The 15,365-nt window shown below is 41.3% G+C and overlaps 2 protein-coding genes across 6 annotated transcripts in view; one reads left to right on the top strand and one right to left on the bottom strand.

Moving 5' to 3' along the window:
- The window catches only part of TCEANC2 (transcription elongation factor A N-terminal and central domain containing 2), a 37,044-nt gene extending 21,728 nt beyond the window's left edge, over positions 1 to 15,316 (bottom strand). Inside the window, exons 1-3 of one of the 5 annotated variants that reach the window (XM_055307137.1) lie at positions 14,951 to 15,316; positions 14,182 to 14,330; positions 2,675 to 2,816 (exon numbers count right to left, since the gene is read on the bottom strand). In XM_055307137.1, the coding sequence (XP_055163112.1) occupies positions 2,675 to 2,816; positions 14,182 to 14,283 (244 nt within the window). In that variant the 5' untranslated portion in view covers positions 14,284 to 14,330; positions 14,951 to 15,316. Of the gene's footprint in view, positions 1 to 2,674; positions 2,817 to 14,181; positions 14,331 to 14,835; positions 14,925 to 14,950 lie in introns of those variants that run through there. The other 4 variants (XM_055307135.1, XM_055307136.1, XM_055307134.1 and 1 more) reach the window with 4 other exon arrangements.
- LOC129497899 (60S ribosomal protein L35a-like) lies at positions 10,682 to 11,071 on the top strand. The gene has a single exon (XM_055307139.1). The coding sequence runs from the start codon at positions 10,739 to 10,741 to the stop codon at positions 11,069 to 11,071; it is 333 nt and encodes a 110-aa protein (XP_055163114.1). The 5' UTR covers positions 10,682 to 10,738.
- Positions 15,317 to 15,365: the final 49 nt, after the last annotated feature.

Raw genomic sequence — 15,365 nt, 5'->3', positions numbered from 1 at the left:
CCAGATTGTACCTGGGTTGGTCCATGTAACCAATAGAATACAACAGATATGTCATTTCTTCTATGAGCATGCCACTTCCAGGATTAGGCTATGAAAGACACTGTGGCATCCATCTTGGCTTTTCTCTCTTGGATCACTTGCCATGTCATGAGCAGCCATAAGGAGAGGCCCAGGTGATGAGGAACTGAGGCCTCCTACCAGTAGTCCTGGGAGTGAGCCATTTTGAGATGCTCAAGCCCTGTTGAAACTTTCAGATGACTACAGCCCCAGCCAACAGCTTGACTGTAACCTCTTAAGAGATCCTGAGCTAGAATCACCCAAATAAGCAGCTTCCAGATTCCTGACCCTCAGAAAAACTATGTGAGATAACAAGTACTTAAGCTGCTAAATTTGGGGGTAATTTTTACCCAAAGATAGATAACTAATACACACACTAAGACCAAACAGGCTTACAAAGAGCCTTCTCCATCTGGTCCATCTGGTCCATCTCTCTAGTTTCACTTCTTGCCACACTCTTTCCAACTTACTACATTTCAAACACACCAAACTTTTAGTTTCTGGAATGCATCATGTTCTACCCCCACCTCCAGCACTCTGTACAGCTCACATGATGTCACCCACTGCCTAACATGTTCTTCAACACCTTCTCTACTTCCAACAGGTATGCTCCATTGGCTAGCTTGTACTCATCCTCAGCACTCATCACACGGTATGATAAAGTCTTGTTAGACTGTCTGTCCTTCCATTAGACTGCAGGATCCAAAAAGGTGGGGCTAATATCTATCTCCTTCATTATCATGCTAACACAGTTCCTAGCACAAAGAAAGTAGTCAGTCAATATTTGTTCCTTATAACCCACAGGGTAGGGGCAGGCAGAAGGATAAAGGTGGAAGAATGTAAACTTTCTCAGGCAATGATCCAAATGAATCTTCAGCCTAGCAACTAAAGTAACTACAAAGGAACCAAGAAACCCCTATATTCCATACAGTCTCTGGTTTAGGGAAGGCTTGGGGTAGGGTCAGGACTCAAAAGCTGGATGCTTTCCAACTCCTCCTAAGTCAGGCCCCCTTGTTATAGTTTCATTATGATCCCTGAATTGAAATCCATGAACACTAGACAGACACACCCATTCTTAAAAGCACACTCACAACTGTACTCAAAGGACAAATGGAAATAATGTTTTTATTTTTATTTTTGGAAATAATTTTTTTTAAAGTAATCTCTATGCCCAACGTGGGGCTTGAACTCAACAACCGTAAGATCAAGAATCGCATGCTCTACTAACTGAGCCAGCCAGGCACCCCACAAGTAGAAATATAGAAATATAGTTTTTAAAATGATCATGTGTTCTGTATTTATAGGACAATCCCAGCCTATTCCATTGATATTTAAGATTTGATCAGAAATGGTATTTGTGATGTGTGCCTAAATATGAACATACACATATGTACATATATACGTCATAAAATATTAATCACTAGTACCCTCTACTGGTGGAGATATCTTATCAGCTCATATGAATGGTATTATTGCCCTCTAGTGACCACAACCTATAAAGAGAAAATCCAGCAGCAGATGGGAAAATCTCCTTGGCTATAATGATAGGGTTTTATGTTCTTTAAGCATCTCATTTTCTCGGATTCTGGTTTATGTTACAGGGGTGCAACTCTCAAGACTCTTGGGGGACCCTCTGGGGGATTTCACATAGCTCTTGCCAGCTGTTAGCGCCAGTCTGAAGCTACTCTCTCTTTTGCTTCTCATGAACAAGAGGTCAGGGGGAGGCAGAGAAGGCAATGGTAGCACTGGCAAGGGCAAGAACAGCAGCTGTGAATGACCACCTTGGACTCCCTAGGGAGTTGGGAGCAGCTTGAGGAACACATGTTGGCCCTCCCTTGCATATTATGCACAGTTGTGTACTGTACTAAAATGGCAATTCAACATAGTCCTTGACTTACCTTTTAAATATCTTGATGTTATAATAAATGATGTAGCGGCAAATGTTGCTCTCATCTTGTTTTCACAAACCACACTCTGCAAGTTATTTCCACTCAGGACAGAAAAGCCACGATTTAACATCAAGATGCAGCTGAAATGCCATTTCTTCTATGAGGCCTTTTCTGAATTCCCCAGATGTAAGTGACTGCTCTGTCCTTTGTGCTAGCGTGTACTTTGCACAGATCAGAATGATAGCCAGGATGCTATTTATATGTTTTTGTTCAGATTGTTCACCTGCTTGTTTCTCCCACCAAACCCTAAGTTCCTTGTGGTCACAAACCACATGTCACACATTTCTGTACACCCAACATCAAACACTCTCAAAAGTTTAGTTATCCTTAGAGCACTGCTGGTTACCAGTCCATGAGTTAAGCACAAAAACTGAAGCAAACATTTAGAAACTTGAATAGCAATTTGACAGAGCAATTTTCTATCTGTTGAATCTAATAATAAAAAAGGTGGGGACTGTATTTTGTATGGTTTATTTTTTTGGCAATTTTTATTACATATTTTAAAAGTACTGGTCTGCAACCAACAGATAATTTTTTAAGCAATGGTCCTTCACTATAGTTTGAAAAGCACTGATATGATAAGTAACTTCATATTTGAGGGAAGGAGGAAAGAAGAAGGAAAGAGACAAAGATATAAGCCCTTTCCATAAAACTCAAAAGGAACATACCTATCCTTGTTGATTTTAACACTTCCCTGGAGGGTATTTTCTTCTTTAATTCTTGTAAAGCTTCAACTAGATTCTGTTTGGTCTGATCAGGAAGCTCCAACATAGTTTTCCATCTTTTTATGTCTTCTATAACCACAACTCTCTGGGAAAAAGAAAAGTCATTTGGAAAATGGAACATTTTCATTAGAAAAACATCTGCCTTCACCTGAGCTAATGGGGCTCCTACTGACATATGAATTATTGATTATGACCTGAACCAAAGCACAGTGTGTATGATGGCCCCAAATGATGGGTAATTGCTTAAAAGCAGGTCCCGCTTACTGCAAATCAGGAAGAGAGTTACATCTATTAGGAAAAGTGCAAGTTTTAATCTAACCATGTCAGACACCGCTGGGCACTTAGCAGAGAGAGGCAATAAGGATGGGAAGAAAAGAAAAACGATACTAAGGTGAATCAACCCTATAGCTCACTTAAGTGTCTTAATTTAGAGGCAAGGACGGAGAGCAAAGAAGTCGTAAGGCATATTTATTTCAACAATAAAAAGCACACTTCAACAACTCTCCACTTCCTGGATGATAAAAATTCAAACTTTGTTTGAAAAAATTTTAAAAACTTCAAACACATAAAAAGGTACAGAGTAACTGTTTATAATAGGAAAAAAGTTAACATTTTGCATAATAGAGTAACGGAACATTCTAAAGTTTGTCTCCTGGCATCCTTCACTAAACTCATTCCTCTCTTGTATCTAAAAGAAATCACCACCTTAAAGTTGATATGCATCTTTGCATTAAGGGTAAAATATAAACAATTAAGGAATCTGGGTGAAGGGAATTGGGAAGTTGTTTGTACTCTTGCAACCATTCTGTAGTTCCAAAATTATTTCAACTAAGAATTTAAGAAAATTAAACTGAAAGACTAAATGACAAAGGTACTTTTATAATTACCTTTATAAATTAATTTATAATTTAAAAAAATCTTATCTTCCATGGTTACTACCCTAGGGGAGGTCAGCCAGTTAGGGAAAGGAAGAGGGGCAGAGGGCTTCTGGGATTCTGGTAATGTTCTGTTTCTGGAACTGGATAGTGGTGACACAGGTATGTTCGCTTTGTGAAAATCTATCAAGATGTACACTCATTATTTGTCCGCTTTTCTATATGCAGGTCATAGTTCAATACAAACCAACTAAAAAAAAAAGTCTCAATTCCCTTCCCTGGTAGGAGATGTCGGTGGGAGATCTCTCCCCATCCCTGCTTCCTTTCCTCCCTTGCTTGTTTGTTTTGACCTCTGACCCTTCCAAGTTTGAAGCTGGGAAAAGGAGAAGGGACAGGAAAAGCCTTCCCTTCTTTTGTGATACTATACTAATCATACTAATCAGGTTTTTGTGTGCTCTCTAGACTGACAGATATGTAAGGCTGACTCTCTCATACGAGAAGGGTCTGTAGTTCCTTGGAGAACTCCCACTGTTGAGACCTCCCTTACCTGCAGTTCTGGTAATGCTGGCAATGCCTCTTCCAGCCAGCCACTTACAGGTCCCCAGTTTTTGGCAAACCACTTCACACACTCCCTGTAGGGGTGCCACTGTCCTTCCAAGGATCCTTGTAAACCTAACTCCTTTAATTCTACTCTAGGCCAGCCAGCATTTTTTTTTCTGCTGTGCCTACATCTTTGCCCTGAAGAATTCTAAGGGTTAACAGCTTTTCCATGCAGCCACTCTCTCTGTCGTTAGACTTTCCCAGGCACAGGTCTGCTCTCTGTTGTGTTCACCAGCTCCAGGAACAGAGGTTAAGTTCCCCAAGTAAAAATACCACAAGCCCTCCCACTTTATCCAAAGGAACTCTCTTTCCCCTCTTCCTTTATTTTTTTTCTCTTTTCTTCCTTTAACTTCAACCTTCTTTATAGTCTAGGGAAGGTGATGGGTTCAGGATTCCAAAATTTGTTTTCAGGTACTGCTTTCGCAAGTTCTGCATAGTCTAGAATCTCATTTGGGAACACTCTGCTTTGTTCTCGGCCTTTAGGTGCTTTAGTCAAAAATGAGACAAGTCCTTTGTTATGATCTGCTACAGTATAAAGCAGTATTATTAGTATCAAATAATGCAAAATAAATGAAACCAGGTGAGGGGATATTTTCAACAGGAAGGTGTAAAGTGTAAATATAATATTCTGCAAAAGGCTTTTTTCACTCCTTATATTTTCTTCATTCATTCATACTGATATACATAAATCCAGTTGACCCATTTAATAGTAATGAATAGTATTCCATTATTTTTATATACAAATGTCTTAGAATCTTAAAATTTATTCCCCTAATGGATATTTAGAGTCCCCCCACTCAATATTTTTTCTATTATAAACACTGCTTGGATGATTTCCTGCCTATGATGTATTCAATATTGTCTTCCATCCCTTGACTTTTAACTTTTCTGGGTCATTATGCTTTAAATAAACTATGGTGGCTTTATTTTGCTTTCATCCCCATCCAATCTGAGAATCTCTATCTTTTAACAGGCATGGCTAATCCATTTGTAATTTATTATGATTACTGATATAACTGGATACACTTCCTTTTTGCTTTTTTTTTTTCTATCTTTGATTTTAACAGTTTAAGTTTTCTTTGATCTAGTTTTTCTTTATGGTTTGGAAATTATACATTCTATTGCTATCATTTTAGTGTTCCCCCTTACAATTGTTAAGATGTATGCTCAGTGAAATCTGTATCAGGATCCTCCTCATAAGCCTCCATTGTAGAACCCTATCAGAAATATAAACAACTTGTCTGTCCTTTGTGTACCTTAACTGTTCTTTCATATTTTTCTCTATTTTTCTGTGATGCATTCTAAGTTATTTCCTCACATCAAGCTTCCAATCCTCCATTTCTCTCTGTAGCTATAGTCTTCTTTTAACCTGTGCAATGTGTTTCTGCATCAACAAATAGTTTTTTCATTGAATGACTTAATGTTTTCCTCAAAATCTGCCCATTTTCTTTTCATACTATCCTGTTCTTTCTTATAATTTCTAATTTCTTCTTTATCTCTGTGAAAATTCACAAAAAGATCTCTTTGAGGTTGTACTATTTTCATCATTTCTTGGGGGTAGAAATGCTATTATTTATCTGTTTGTTCATCTCTCTCTAGGAAATTAACTTTCTTGGAGAGTTTGTAATTTTGGCCATAAGTTCATCTTTAATGGAGACTATTTTCTATGGGAGTCTGGTGCCCTAGATCGTGAGATGTTTTAACGGGGTAATTTCACATTTGCCTTGGCCAAAGCCTCTGGATTTCTCTGGTCTATACCAATTTTTATGCTAATATTTTCAGTTTTGCCAAGAATGTAAATTTAAAACTATGCATAGTAATAAGTGTTGGGTTCTAATTTATTGTAGTCAATTCTTTTTCCATCCAAAACCCCTGAGAAGATCAGAGTCTTCATGCTATTTCCTTGGACTAGTGGATGGAATTTTTCTAGTTCATTTTCACAAACATGGTAGACCTGTTTTGGCTCCCAGCATCACGTGAGAATTATTAGCCTGAGGCCTTATCTGCAGTTCCCATACTGGTCCTAAAGCCTCACACCCCAAACATTATAGTTTCATAAAACTGCTTAGCTTCAGCTCCCACTTCAAGCTCAGGGTTTGAATTTCCTCTGTCTTCCTGGCATCTGAGGATTTCTCTTTCTTGCTTTCAAGTTCAGCTCTGTATTAGAGACTTTTTATCCAGCATTTCTACAGGGGTGGAATGAGGTTAGGGATTCCACATCAGACCATTCCAGTGCATGGAACTATAGAAGCCCAAACTCTTTATTTAACCTGGCATAAAAGGCCTTACATGACTTGGCTCCTGACATCTTTTTCAGCCTCATAATTTGCTCCAGGTATGAAGCTGCCTAAATGAACTGCAGTGTTTCACACCCTCTGCCTGGAATGCTCTTTTTGCTCAACCATATGATAAACACCTATTTATATTTTAAGACTCTTTTCAAGCATCTCCTCTTCTATGAGGCCTTTCTTAACTCTTTCCTACCAAATCTGATCACACTCCCTTTTGGTCCTTTGTAATATGGACACATTTTTTTTTTTTGTGGACACATTTTTATCACAGTATCAGCAATTTATGTACATACTTATTTATAAGGCTGTCTTCCCATCTGTGAGTAATTTGAGGGTTGGAACAATTTATTTGTCTCTCTATCCTCTGTGCACAGTAGGTATAATTGAACAAAGTCATCTCTATTGCAAAGACTAAAGTCCAGTATAGTTTTAAGATATGAAATTTTAGGGATCCCTGGGTGGCGCAGCGGTTTGGCGCCTGCCTTTGGCCCGGGGCGCGATCCTGGAGACTCGGGATCGAATCCCACGTCGGGCTCCCGGTGCATGGGGCTTGTTTCTCCCTCTGCCTATGTCTCTCTCTCTCTCTCTCTGTGTGACTGTCATAAATAAAAAAATAAAACTAATCTGGGCAATTCAGTTTCAGCAAAACAAGCATGTTGTCATGTTAATGCTACTAATTAAAAGTTGATTGGCTCTTTAAAAAAAAAAAGATATGAAATTTTAGGTCAGAAATACAAAAATCTGCAGTCAATTTCAGAACAAAAGAATTCCATATATACCTAAGAATGTTTCCTTATTTCTGTCCAAATATGGGTCCCAAAACAAGTATTTCTTTTTTTAAGATTTTATTTATTCATGACAGACACACATACACACACACAGAGAGAAAGAGAGAGAGAGAGAGAGAGAGAGAGAGAGAGAGGCAGAGACATGGGCAGAGGGAAAAGCAGGCTCCATGCAGGGAGCCTAATGTGGGGACTTGACCCTGGGTCTCCAGGGTCATGCCCCGGGCCAAAGACAGGCTCTAACCGCTGAGCCACCCAGGCATCCCCCAAAACAGGTATTTCAAGTTGTTATCTGATATATTTAGAGGCACAAGGGAAGTGGACACAAGGTATGAAAGGGGAAGCTACACGTTGTGGAAAGGTTATCACTAGAAAGAATATGAGCTGTCTCTTACACCGTCTGTCTTACAGTTGTGGATGGCTGAAACATCAAGTTTGACAAAACCAATTAGGGAAAATGATTCACTCATAAGCGATAAGATGGAAACCATCCCACTAGGCAGGGCAGAGGACAATCTATTGGCTGCTCAATCCTACAAAAGGAGCAAAGGTTTACAGAGCATTCTAAAGTGCTGAACCTAAAAGAGTTAGTATATCCTTGAACCTTTTAATAATAATAATATAATAATAATAATAATAATAATAATAAAACTCCTATTGCAACCAACAGAAGAAATCATTTTCCTTTAAGGGAGTAAGAAGAAATTAACCAAATTAACCTTTACCATTCAAATGTGTACTACACAAACTCTACTGGGTATCACCTTTATTGAATGTGGTAAGACTATGGCAAAATTACTTGTAATACATCAATAACAGAAGTACAATGTTCCTAATGTTCCAAGATTTTTATACCTTCTCTCCTTGACATTCAGAAACCTCCACTTTCTTAGTTCACCCTATAGGGGGCAGACAGTAGAACCAAACTGTCTAGTTCAAATTCCAGCTCTGCCATTTAAGGCTGCATGACAGTGGGCAAGCTATTTAATCTCTGTGCCTTAGATTCTTCATCTGTAAAATACAAATGATAAAAGCATCCATTTCACAGAGCTGTTACTAGAATTTAAAGGGTTAATATATATAAAGCACTTAGCACAATTCCTGGCCCATAGAAATGGGATCAGTAAACACTGGCAATAATTATTACTATCGCTCTCATCATCACCAGTCCCGGCTCTAGTTTTACTACACAAGCCTCTCCTTTTCCACACACAAAAAGAGGAAATTATTGATCAGTTTTACTACATGCCAGGCACAATGCTTAGCTCTTTCAATATGCACTTATCTATTTAGCTCTCATAATAACCCTGCACGTTAGATATACTTATTTCTGATGTTACTAAGGAGAAACTGAGGCTTGAACATTCAACAGATTCTTGGTATTTAAATGTGATGCTGGTATGTGGGACTAAGTTACTTGGTAGATCTAACTTTCTAGAGTTCAAATTTAACTCAACTTGTTTTTGTCACTGTGTACGGATAAAGTAAGCACATATGCATGCACAAGGAAAGAGAACAGCAAGCACCACTTATTGAGTGGGTATAGGTCACTACTCCCCTCTACCTAGGCAAATCTTTTCAACCCTTAAAGGTGTTCTGAGCACTAAAAAAGACACTGAGCTTTTCCTTTGAACTCTTAACCCTTACCAACTAAACAACAATTCTGTAATGGACCACATATGATTTTCTATCGTTACTTCTTAATTTCTTATAATATTATCCCCTAATACGAAGTCCCATGAGGACTCATACTTTCATCTTAAATTTCTTTTATGTTCCCTGGAGTATCTAGCATAGTGCTGGGCATAAAGTTGTTTTGCAATAATATTTGTTAAATAGTTTACTATCCAGACCCTGAAAGTACATCCCCAAATAAGAATGATTATTGTTTATTCAATAAATTTTTACCTACAATGTAGCAGGCACTGCCTTAGGTCTTGGAGCAGAATCAGAACCTAAGATACTGTGGTCCCAGTCCTCAGGAGTTTATGGTAGACTGGGGCAAAGTACAGGTAATCTAATAATTACAATACAGTAAGGCAAGTGCTATGAGAGATATTTGAACCAAGTACTCAGACAGTATTGAAGAGGGAAGGATTAGTTCCCCCCAAAGGACCTAGAAAGCACTTCAACATTCATTTATTTAACAAATATGTATTGACCACTTAATATGTGCCAAGCACTGATAGGTCCAAGGATACAGAAGTAAATAAAATTCCCAAGGTCCCTGCACTCATGAAATTTATAATCTAGGATTCACAGGGAAAGTCACACTTGAGTGGGTTCACAAATGAGGAGTCTCTGTAAAAAGAAAAAGGTTTTCCAGGAAAAGGGACCAGCATCAAGTCAAATCCCTGGAGACTTAATGCATTCCTAGAAAAGGGAACGATAAGGGATGAGGTTTACGGGGGCAGAACAGGAAGGGTCTCCTATGCCATGCCAACGCTTTCAGAGTTTTAGTTCATTTGGTCATTCAGAAAAATGCACTGTGATCCTCTATGTACCAAACCCTGTGCCAAGTACTAGGGACACAAGAATCAGTAAGACACAAGTCTTTCAAGAATCTCAGAGTGTAGTAGGGTACAGCATTTAAAAAAAACACAATATAGCACAAATAAGGGCAATGACAGGGGCATGTTTAAGATACAGGGATGGCTTAGAGAAGGGAGTGATTAGATTGACTTTCTGTCTGGGGGACAGAAGGATGATCAGGAAAGGCCTCACAGTAGAGAAGACTCTCTAACTAGGTCATGGGGGACAAATAGTAAGTCATGAATTTATGATAACAGCAAACACTTGCACATTACTTAGTATGTGCCAGGTTCTGTCCCAAGCACTTTACATATATTAACTCACTCAAACTTCATAACTAAGTTATAAAATAGATATTAGGGATCCCTGGGTGGCGCAGCGGTTTGGCGCCTGCATTTGGCCTAGGGCGCGATCCTGGAGACCTGGAATCGAATCCCACATCGGGTTCCCGGTGCATGGAGCCTGCTTCTCCCTCTGCCTGTGTCTCTGCCTCTCTCTCTCTCTGTGACTATCATAAGTAAATAAAAATTTAAAAAAAATTAAAATAGATATTATCATTAATTCCATTTTATAGATAAAGACACAGAGACGTTAAATAACTTACCCAAGGTCACACAAATAATAAGTGGCATGGCTGGATTTAAACATAGGCAGTTTGGCTCCAGAGTCTATGTTTTAATCACCACACTATATTGCCTCCAAGACAAGAAAGAGTAAGGTCATTCCAGGCGAAGAGAACAGCATATGCAAAGGTACAGAGGCATGAAACAGCACACCATCTCTGGGAAATTGTGAGTGGGACAGAATGTAAACAAGAAGAGTGGCCATCTTGGAGCTTCTGGAGGTGAGGAGTGCTCCTGTTCCTGAACTTTGGGTGCCAATTGAGTGCGGCCTGCTGGGAACAGGACTCCTAAAGCGACGACTATGTCTGGAAGGCTTTGGTCCAAGGCCATTTTTGCTGGCTATAAACAGGGTCTCCGGAACCAGAGGGAGCATACAGCTCTACTTAAGATCGAAGGTGTTTATGCTCGAGATGAAACAGAATTCTATCTCGGCAAGCGATGTGCTTATGTGTACAAAGCAAAGAACAACACAGTAACTCCTGGTGGCAAACTAAACAAAACCAGAGTAATCTGGGGAAAAGTAACTCATGCTCATGGAAACAGCGGCATGATTTGTGCCAAATTCCGAAGCAACCTTCCTGCGAAAGCCACTGGCCACAGAATCCGCGTGATGCTGTACCCCTCAAGCATTTAAACTTACTGAAAACTAAATAAATAAAGGTGCAGATTTGTTCTCTTTTTTTTTTAAATTTTTTTAATCTTTTTTTAAATTTTTATTTATTTATTTATGATAGTCACACACACACACAGAGAGAGAGAGAGAGAGAGAGAGAGAGAGAGGCAGAGACACAGGCAGAGGGAGAAGCAGGCTCCATGCACCGGGAGCCCAACATGGGACTCGATCCCGGGTCTCCAGGATCGCGCCCTGGGCCAAAGGCAGGCGCCAAACCGCTGCGCCACCCAGGGATCCCCTAGATTTGTTCTCTTGTTAAAAAAAAAAAAAAAGAAGAGCAGCAGGGGATGAGGCAAGCCGATACCAAGTCCCAGAGGTCCTTGGGTGTCATGTAAAGAAGTGTCTTCAATTGATAGGTAATGAGAAACCACTGAAGGATTAGGCAGGGAAGTGACCTGAGGAGATTTTCTTTTTTATTTCTCTGGGTTAAGTGTGGAAGGGAGAATGAGAGAGGATGTCAAAGGCAGGAAGACATGTTAACAGACCGTGGCACTGCTCTAGATGAGAGATTTTTTTTTTTTTTAAAGATCTATTTATTCATGAGAGACACAGAGAAGGCAGAGACATAGGCAGAGGGACAAGCAGGCTCCTCACAGGGAGCCCGATGTGGGATGCGATCCCAGAAGTCCGGGATCACGCTGACAGACGCTCAACCGCTGAGCCACCCAGGGATCCCTAGATGAGAGATTTCAAAATTTAAAGTGGGAGATGTAAGGACAAGGAGGATATTTAGGAGGCAAAATTGAAAATTGGATGTAAGCGATAAAACAGTTAAGAATGGTTTGTTTCTAGTCCCAGTTACTTGGTATATAGATTTAAAAGTAATTACAGGAGGGAACATGTAGGTGGCTCAGTCGGTTAAGTGTCCGACTCTTGATTTCAGGTATGATCTCTGTACTGCGCATGGAGCCTACTTAAGATTCCCTCTCTTCTTCTTCCTCTCCCTCTGCCCCTCCCTGCATGCACGCATGTGTTCTCTTTTAAAAAATTATATTAATAAGTAAAAAAATAAAAATAAATACAGAAGAATAAAGAACAGGTTTGGGAGAAAAATCTACTGTATTTAAGGAGAATGTTATTCTCCCTATGCCTATTGCTTATTCTGATTCCATAATCTTCACATAAAATATTCTCATCTTTATGCGGGGACTCTCAACTGGGTATAAGCAGGGACTCAGAGGAGAGAAGTGGCAGGTGGAGGTATATTAGAATCTGGGTGTTTGTTTTTGAGTGTATGAGTAATTCAATTACTACCCTCCTCTTTTTCTTCCAGTTTGATATCACAATCCTGCCCACCACCATCTGTCATTGCAAGTCACTGTTCTATATAGCTCCATAATACTCTGACAAAACTGAGACAGTTGAAAATTTTGCTTATGCACAAAATTCTAAGACCAGGAGAAATTTTTAAGAACCATCTAGAACTCAGTAGATCTCAACCAAGGGCTGCCTGGAAATACGTGAAGGCATTTTTGTTTATCACAATGTGATGTACGTTGGCATTTAGTGTCTGAAGGCCTGGGATGGTAAACGTTCTGTAACTCAGAGAACAGTTCCAAATAACAAAGAATTACCTTGCCCCAAATGATAACAATGTTTCTCTGAAGAAATACTAATAGGGGTGCCTGGGTGGCTCAGTTGGTTAAGCGTCTGCCTTTAACTCAGATCAGGATCCCAGGGTCCAGGGCGAGGTGGGCTCCCTGCTCAGCAAGGGAGTCTGCTTTCCCTCTCCCTCTGCCCCTCCACCCCCATTCGTGCTCTTTCCCTCTCTCTCTCTCAAATAAATAAATACAACCTTTTAAAAAAGGGACGCCTGGAAGGCAGCTGAGTGGCTGCCTTCAGCTCAGGTCATGATCCTGGGGTCCTGGGATCTAGCCTCTTGTCAGCTCCCTGCTCAACAGGGAATCTGCTTTTCCCTCTTCCTCTGCCCCTACCCCTCTATTCACGCTCTGTCTCTCACCTTCTCTTTCAAATAAATAAATCTTTTTTAAAAATAAATAAGATATTTAAAAAAAAAAGAAAGAATATTGATAAAGTTCAACCCCCATATTTTACAACTGAGGACAAAGTGAGATCCCAGGTAAGAAAATGACTTGCTAAAGATCACCCAGTTGCACAGGAGGATCCTAGAACTCAGGGCTTCTGTTTATATACTCCTGTACTGCTTTCTAATCTGGGCCTGGTAAGCCTGTGGCACATCTAGAAGAGCAGTCCAACTGAATATGTAAGTCAAATACTCAGAATGCCACCTTGCTATCATGGCCCTGTGCAAATCTTCTCTAGCCCCAAATCCCACTCTCGCTGCCAGAGATCTAGGCTGGAAGTACAAGTTTGGCCGTCATCAACATGGGAAGCCTTAAGATAGATAAGGCTACCCTGGCCAAAAGCATAAAATGTGACAAAGCTCTGGGGAACACAAATATTAGGGATCTAATGGAGGAGGAGCCCATAAAGGAAACTGAAAAGTCCAGAAATGTAAAAGGTTAAGAAGGCAAAGGGAACTAATTAGAAGCGTGTGTTTTAGCGAAATAATCCTTAGTTTATCATTAATTGGGTACCCATGTCCATTGGTTCGTTGTCATCTGCCCTGTATCCTTGCCTCTTCTTTGCTAACAGAAATCGGACATGCAGAGGTTGCAAAGAGTCTATGAAAACAGTCTATTTCCCAGACTTAGCTTATAGCTGTGAAGGCCATGAGAGTGGACTATCATTACCCAGCTTTTTACTGAGTTTGTACAGAGTACACAGAATCATAGTTGGTACTTTAACATACCTAATAGACAAAAAAAAAAAAATCTTGCAAAAAAATTTAATAATTTTAGGGGGTTTGTCCTCTCGGCCAGCATACAGCCAAAATAATCATTAAGAGTAACAGAGATGCGTGTGGGGATTGATAAATAGAAGTCTGTATAGAGTAAGGGAGGAACCGAATCAGGGATATGGTCAGGAACACTTTGGGAAGAAAGCACAGAGCAGAAAGAATGTATAGGTCTTCCCTAGTAGAACTCCTCTGCACTGCCTTGCTACCACAGTCCTTTCCACATTTTCTCTAGTCCCAGATCCCCTCTCACCTTCAGAGATTCAATAGTGGCCTGCTTGTAAATCTTTCCAGCAGGATCCTTCTTCTGAGGACTACTCTGGATTCTAGGCGTGCGGACGACGAATTTATCCATTGCCAGCGGACTCACCAACTACCTTCACCGGCTCGCAGCGCGTTCTGCTGGAGAAAGAGGGAAGATGCTAAAGCGTCATCCAAACAAACCACTGTGATGTGTGCGCCCCGAAGTGACACGATGGGCTTCTACCGTACTCTGGAAGCATTCCCGAATCACGAGGACTGCTGAGTGGAGTTCTGACAGGAAAGAGCATTTCGGTCCCGGGAAAGAACTATCCTCCTAACTGAAACTGTCCACAAGGATTGGACTAACCGCTCAAGGGAGGAGGTGCTCAGCTTCCAGAAGTGCACGTCGTGCAGGGGATTCCAATACTGGGCCAGGCCTTTCAGCCCGTGGCTTCTCAAGCCTCTTCCAACTTCGGTGAGGCTGAGGCAGGGTTAAGAGTTTCACTGGGTCCCCTGGAGCTCAATATTAACAACTACCCCACCATCATCACAAGCCCAAAGGTTCCCCTAGCAACCAGCAAACCACCACCACCTCCAGATCTCAGCAGGGTCCTCACAACAAGCACCCATCTCCAGAAACTGTTCGGTGACCAGAGGACCCTACCCACGACTGCCGTGCTCTGGATCCCTGGGCAAAGGGAAACACCATCTTCCTCCACCCTCCGCACTCCGAGGAGCCCAGGAAGGGGAACCTAACAGCGGTCTGACATGAGACCCACCGGGACAAGCAGCCCTGCCAGCAGCTGGCCCCTTCCAGAGCTCACCCTCCGAGGCCCCAAGCCTGCACCGCGGAAGTCACAATTAAACTAAACGCTTCCTCGCCGGACGGGGGGTTTCTCCCAACTGGCTCCGCCAGCCCTCAGAGCACCCGGGAGCCTCAGCGAACCACATTCCCCAGAATGCACTGCAAAGGAGTGGGTCGGGCGCCCCCGGGGCGACTGTAGTTCTCCGGGACCAACTTTCCCGCCCCCACCGTGTGCGGTCCGTCGGCGCAGAACTACATGCCCCAGGATGCCCCGCGAGGGGAAGGCATCAGAGGAGGACGGGTCGCTCTAACACTCGCGATGACTGGATCTAGTTCTTCTTGCTCCCCTGGGGGTTCGCAGACCCGGAGGAGGGGCGGGAAGGCGGCAG

Source organism: Nyctereutes procyonoides, unplaced genomic scaffold (genome assembly GCF_905146905.1).
Source record: "Nyctereutes procyonoides isolate TBG_1078 unplaced genomic scaffold, NYPRO_anot_genome, whole genome shotgun sequence".
Taxonomy (NCBI): Eukaryota; Metazoa; Chordata; class Mammalia; order Carnivora; family Canidae; genus Nyctereutes; species Nyctereutes procyonoides.
This window is presented reverse-complemented; position numbering and strand designations above follow the sequence as displayed.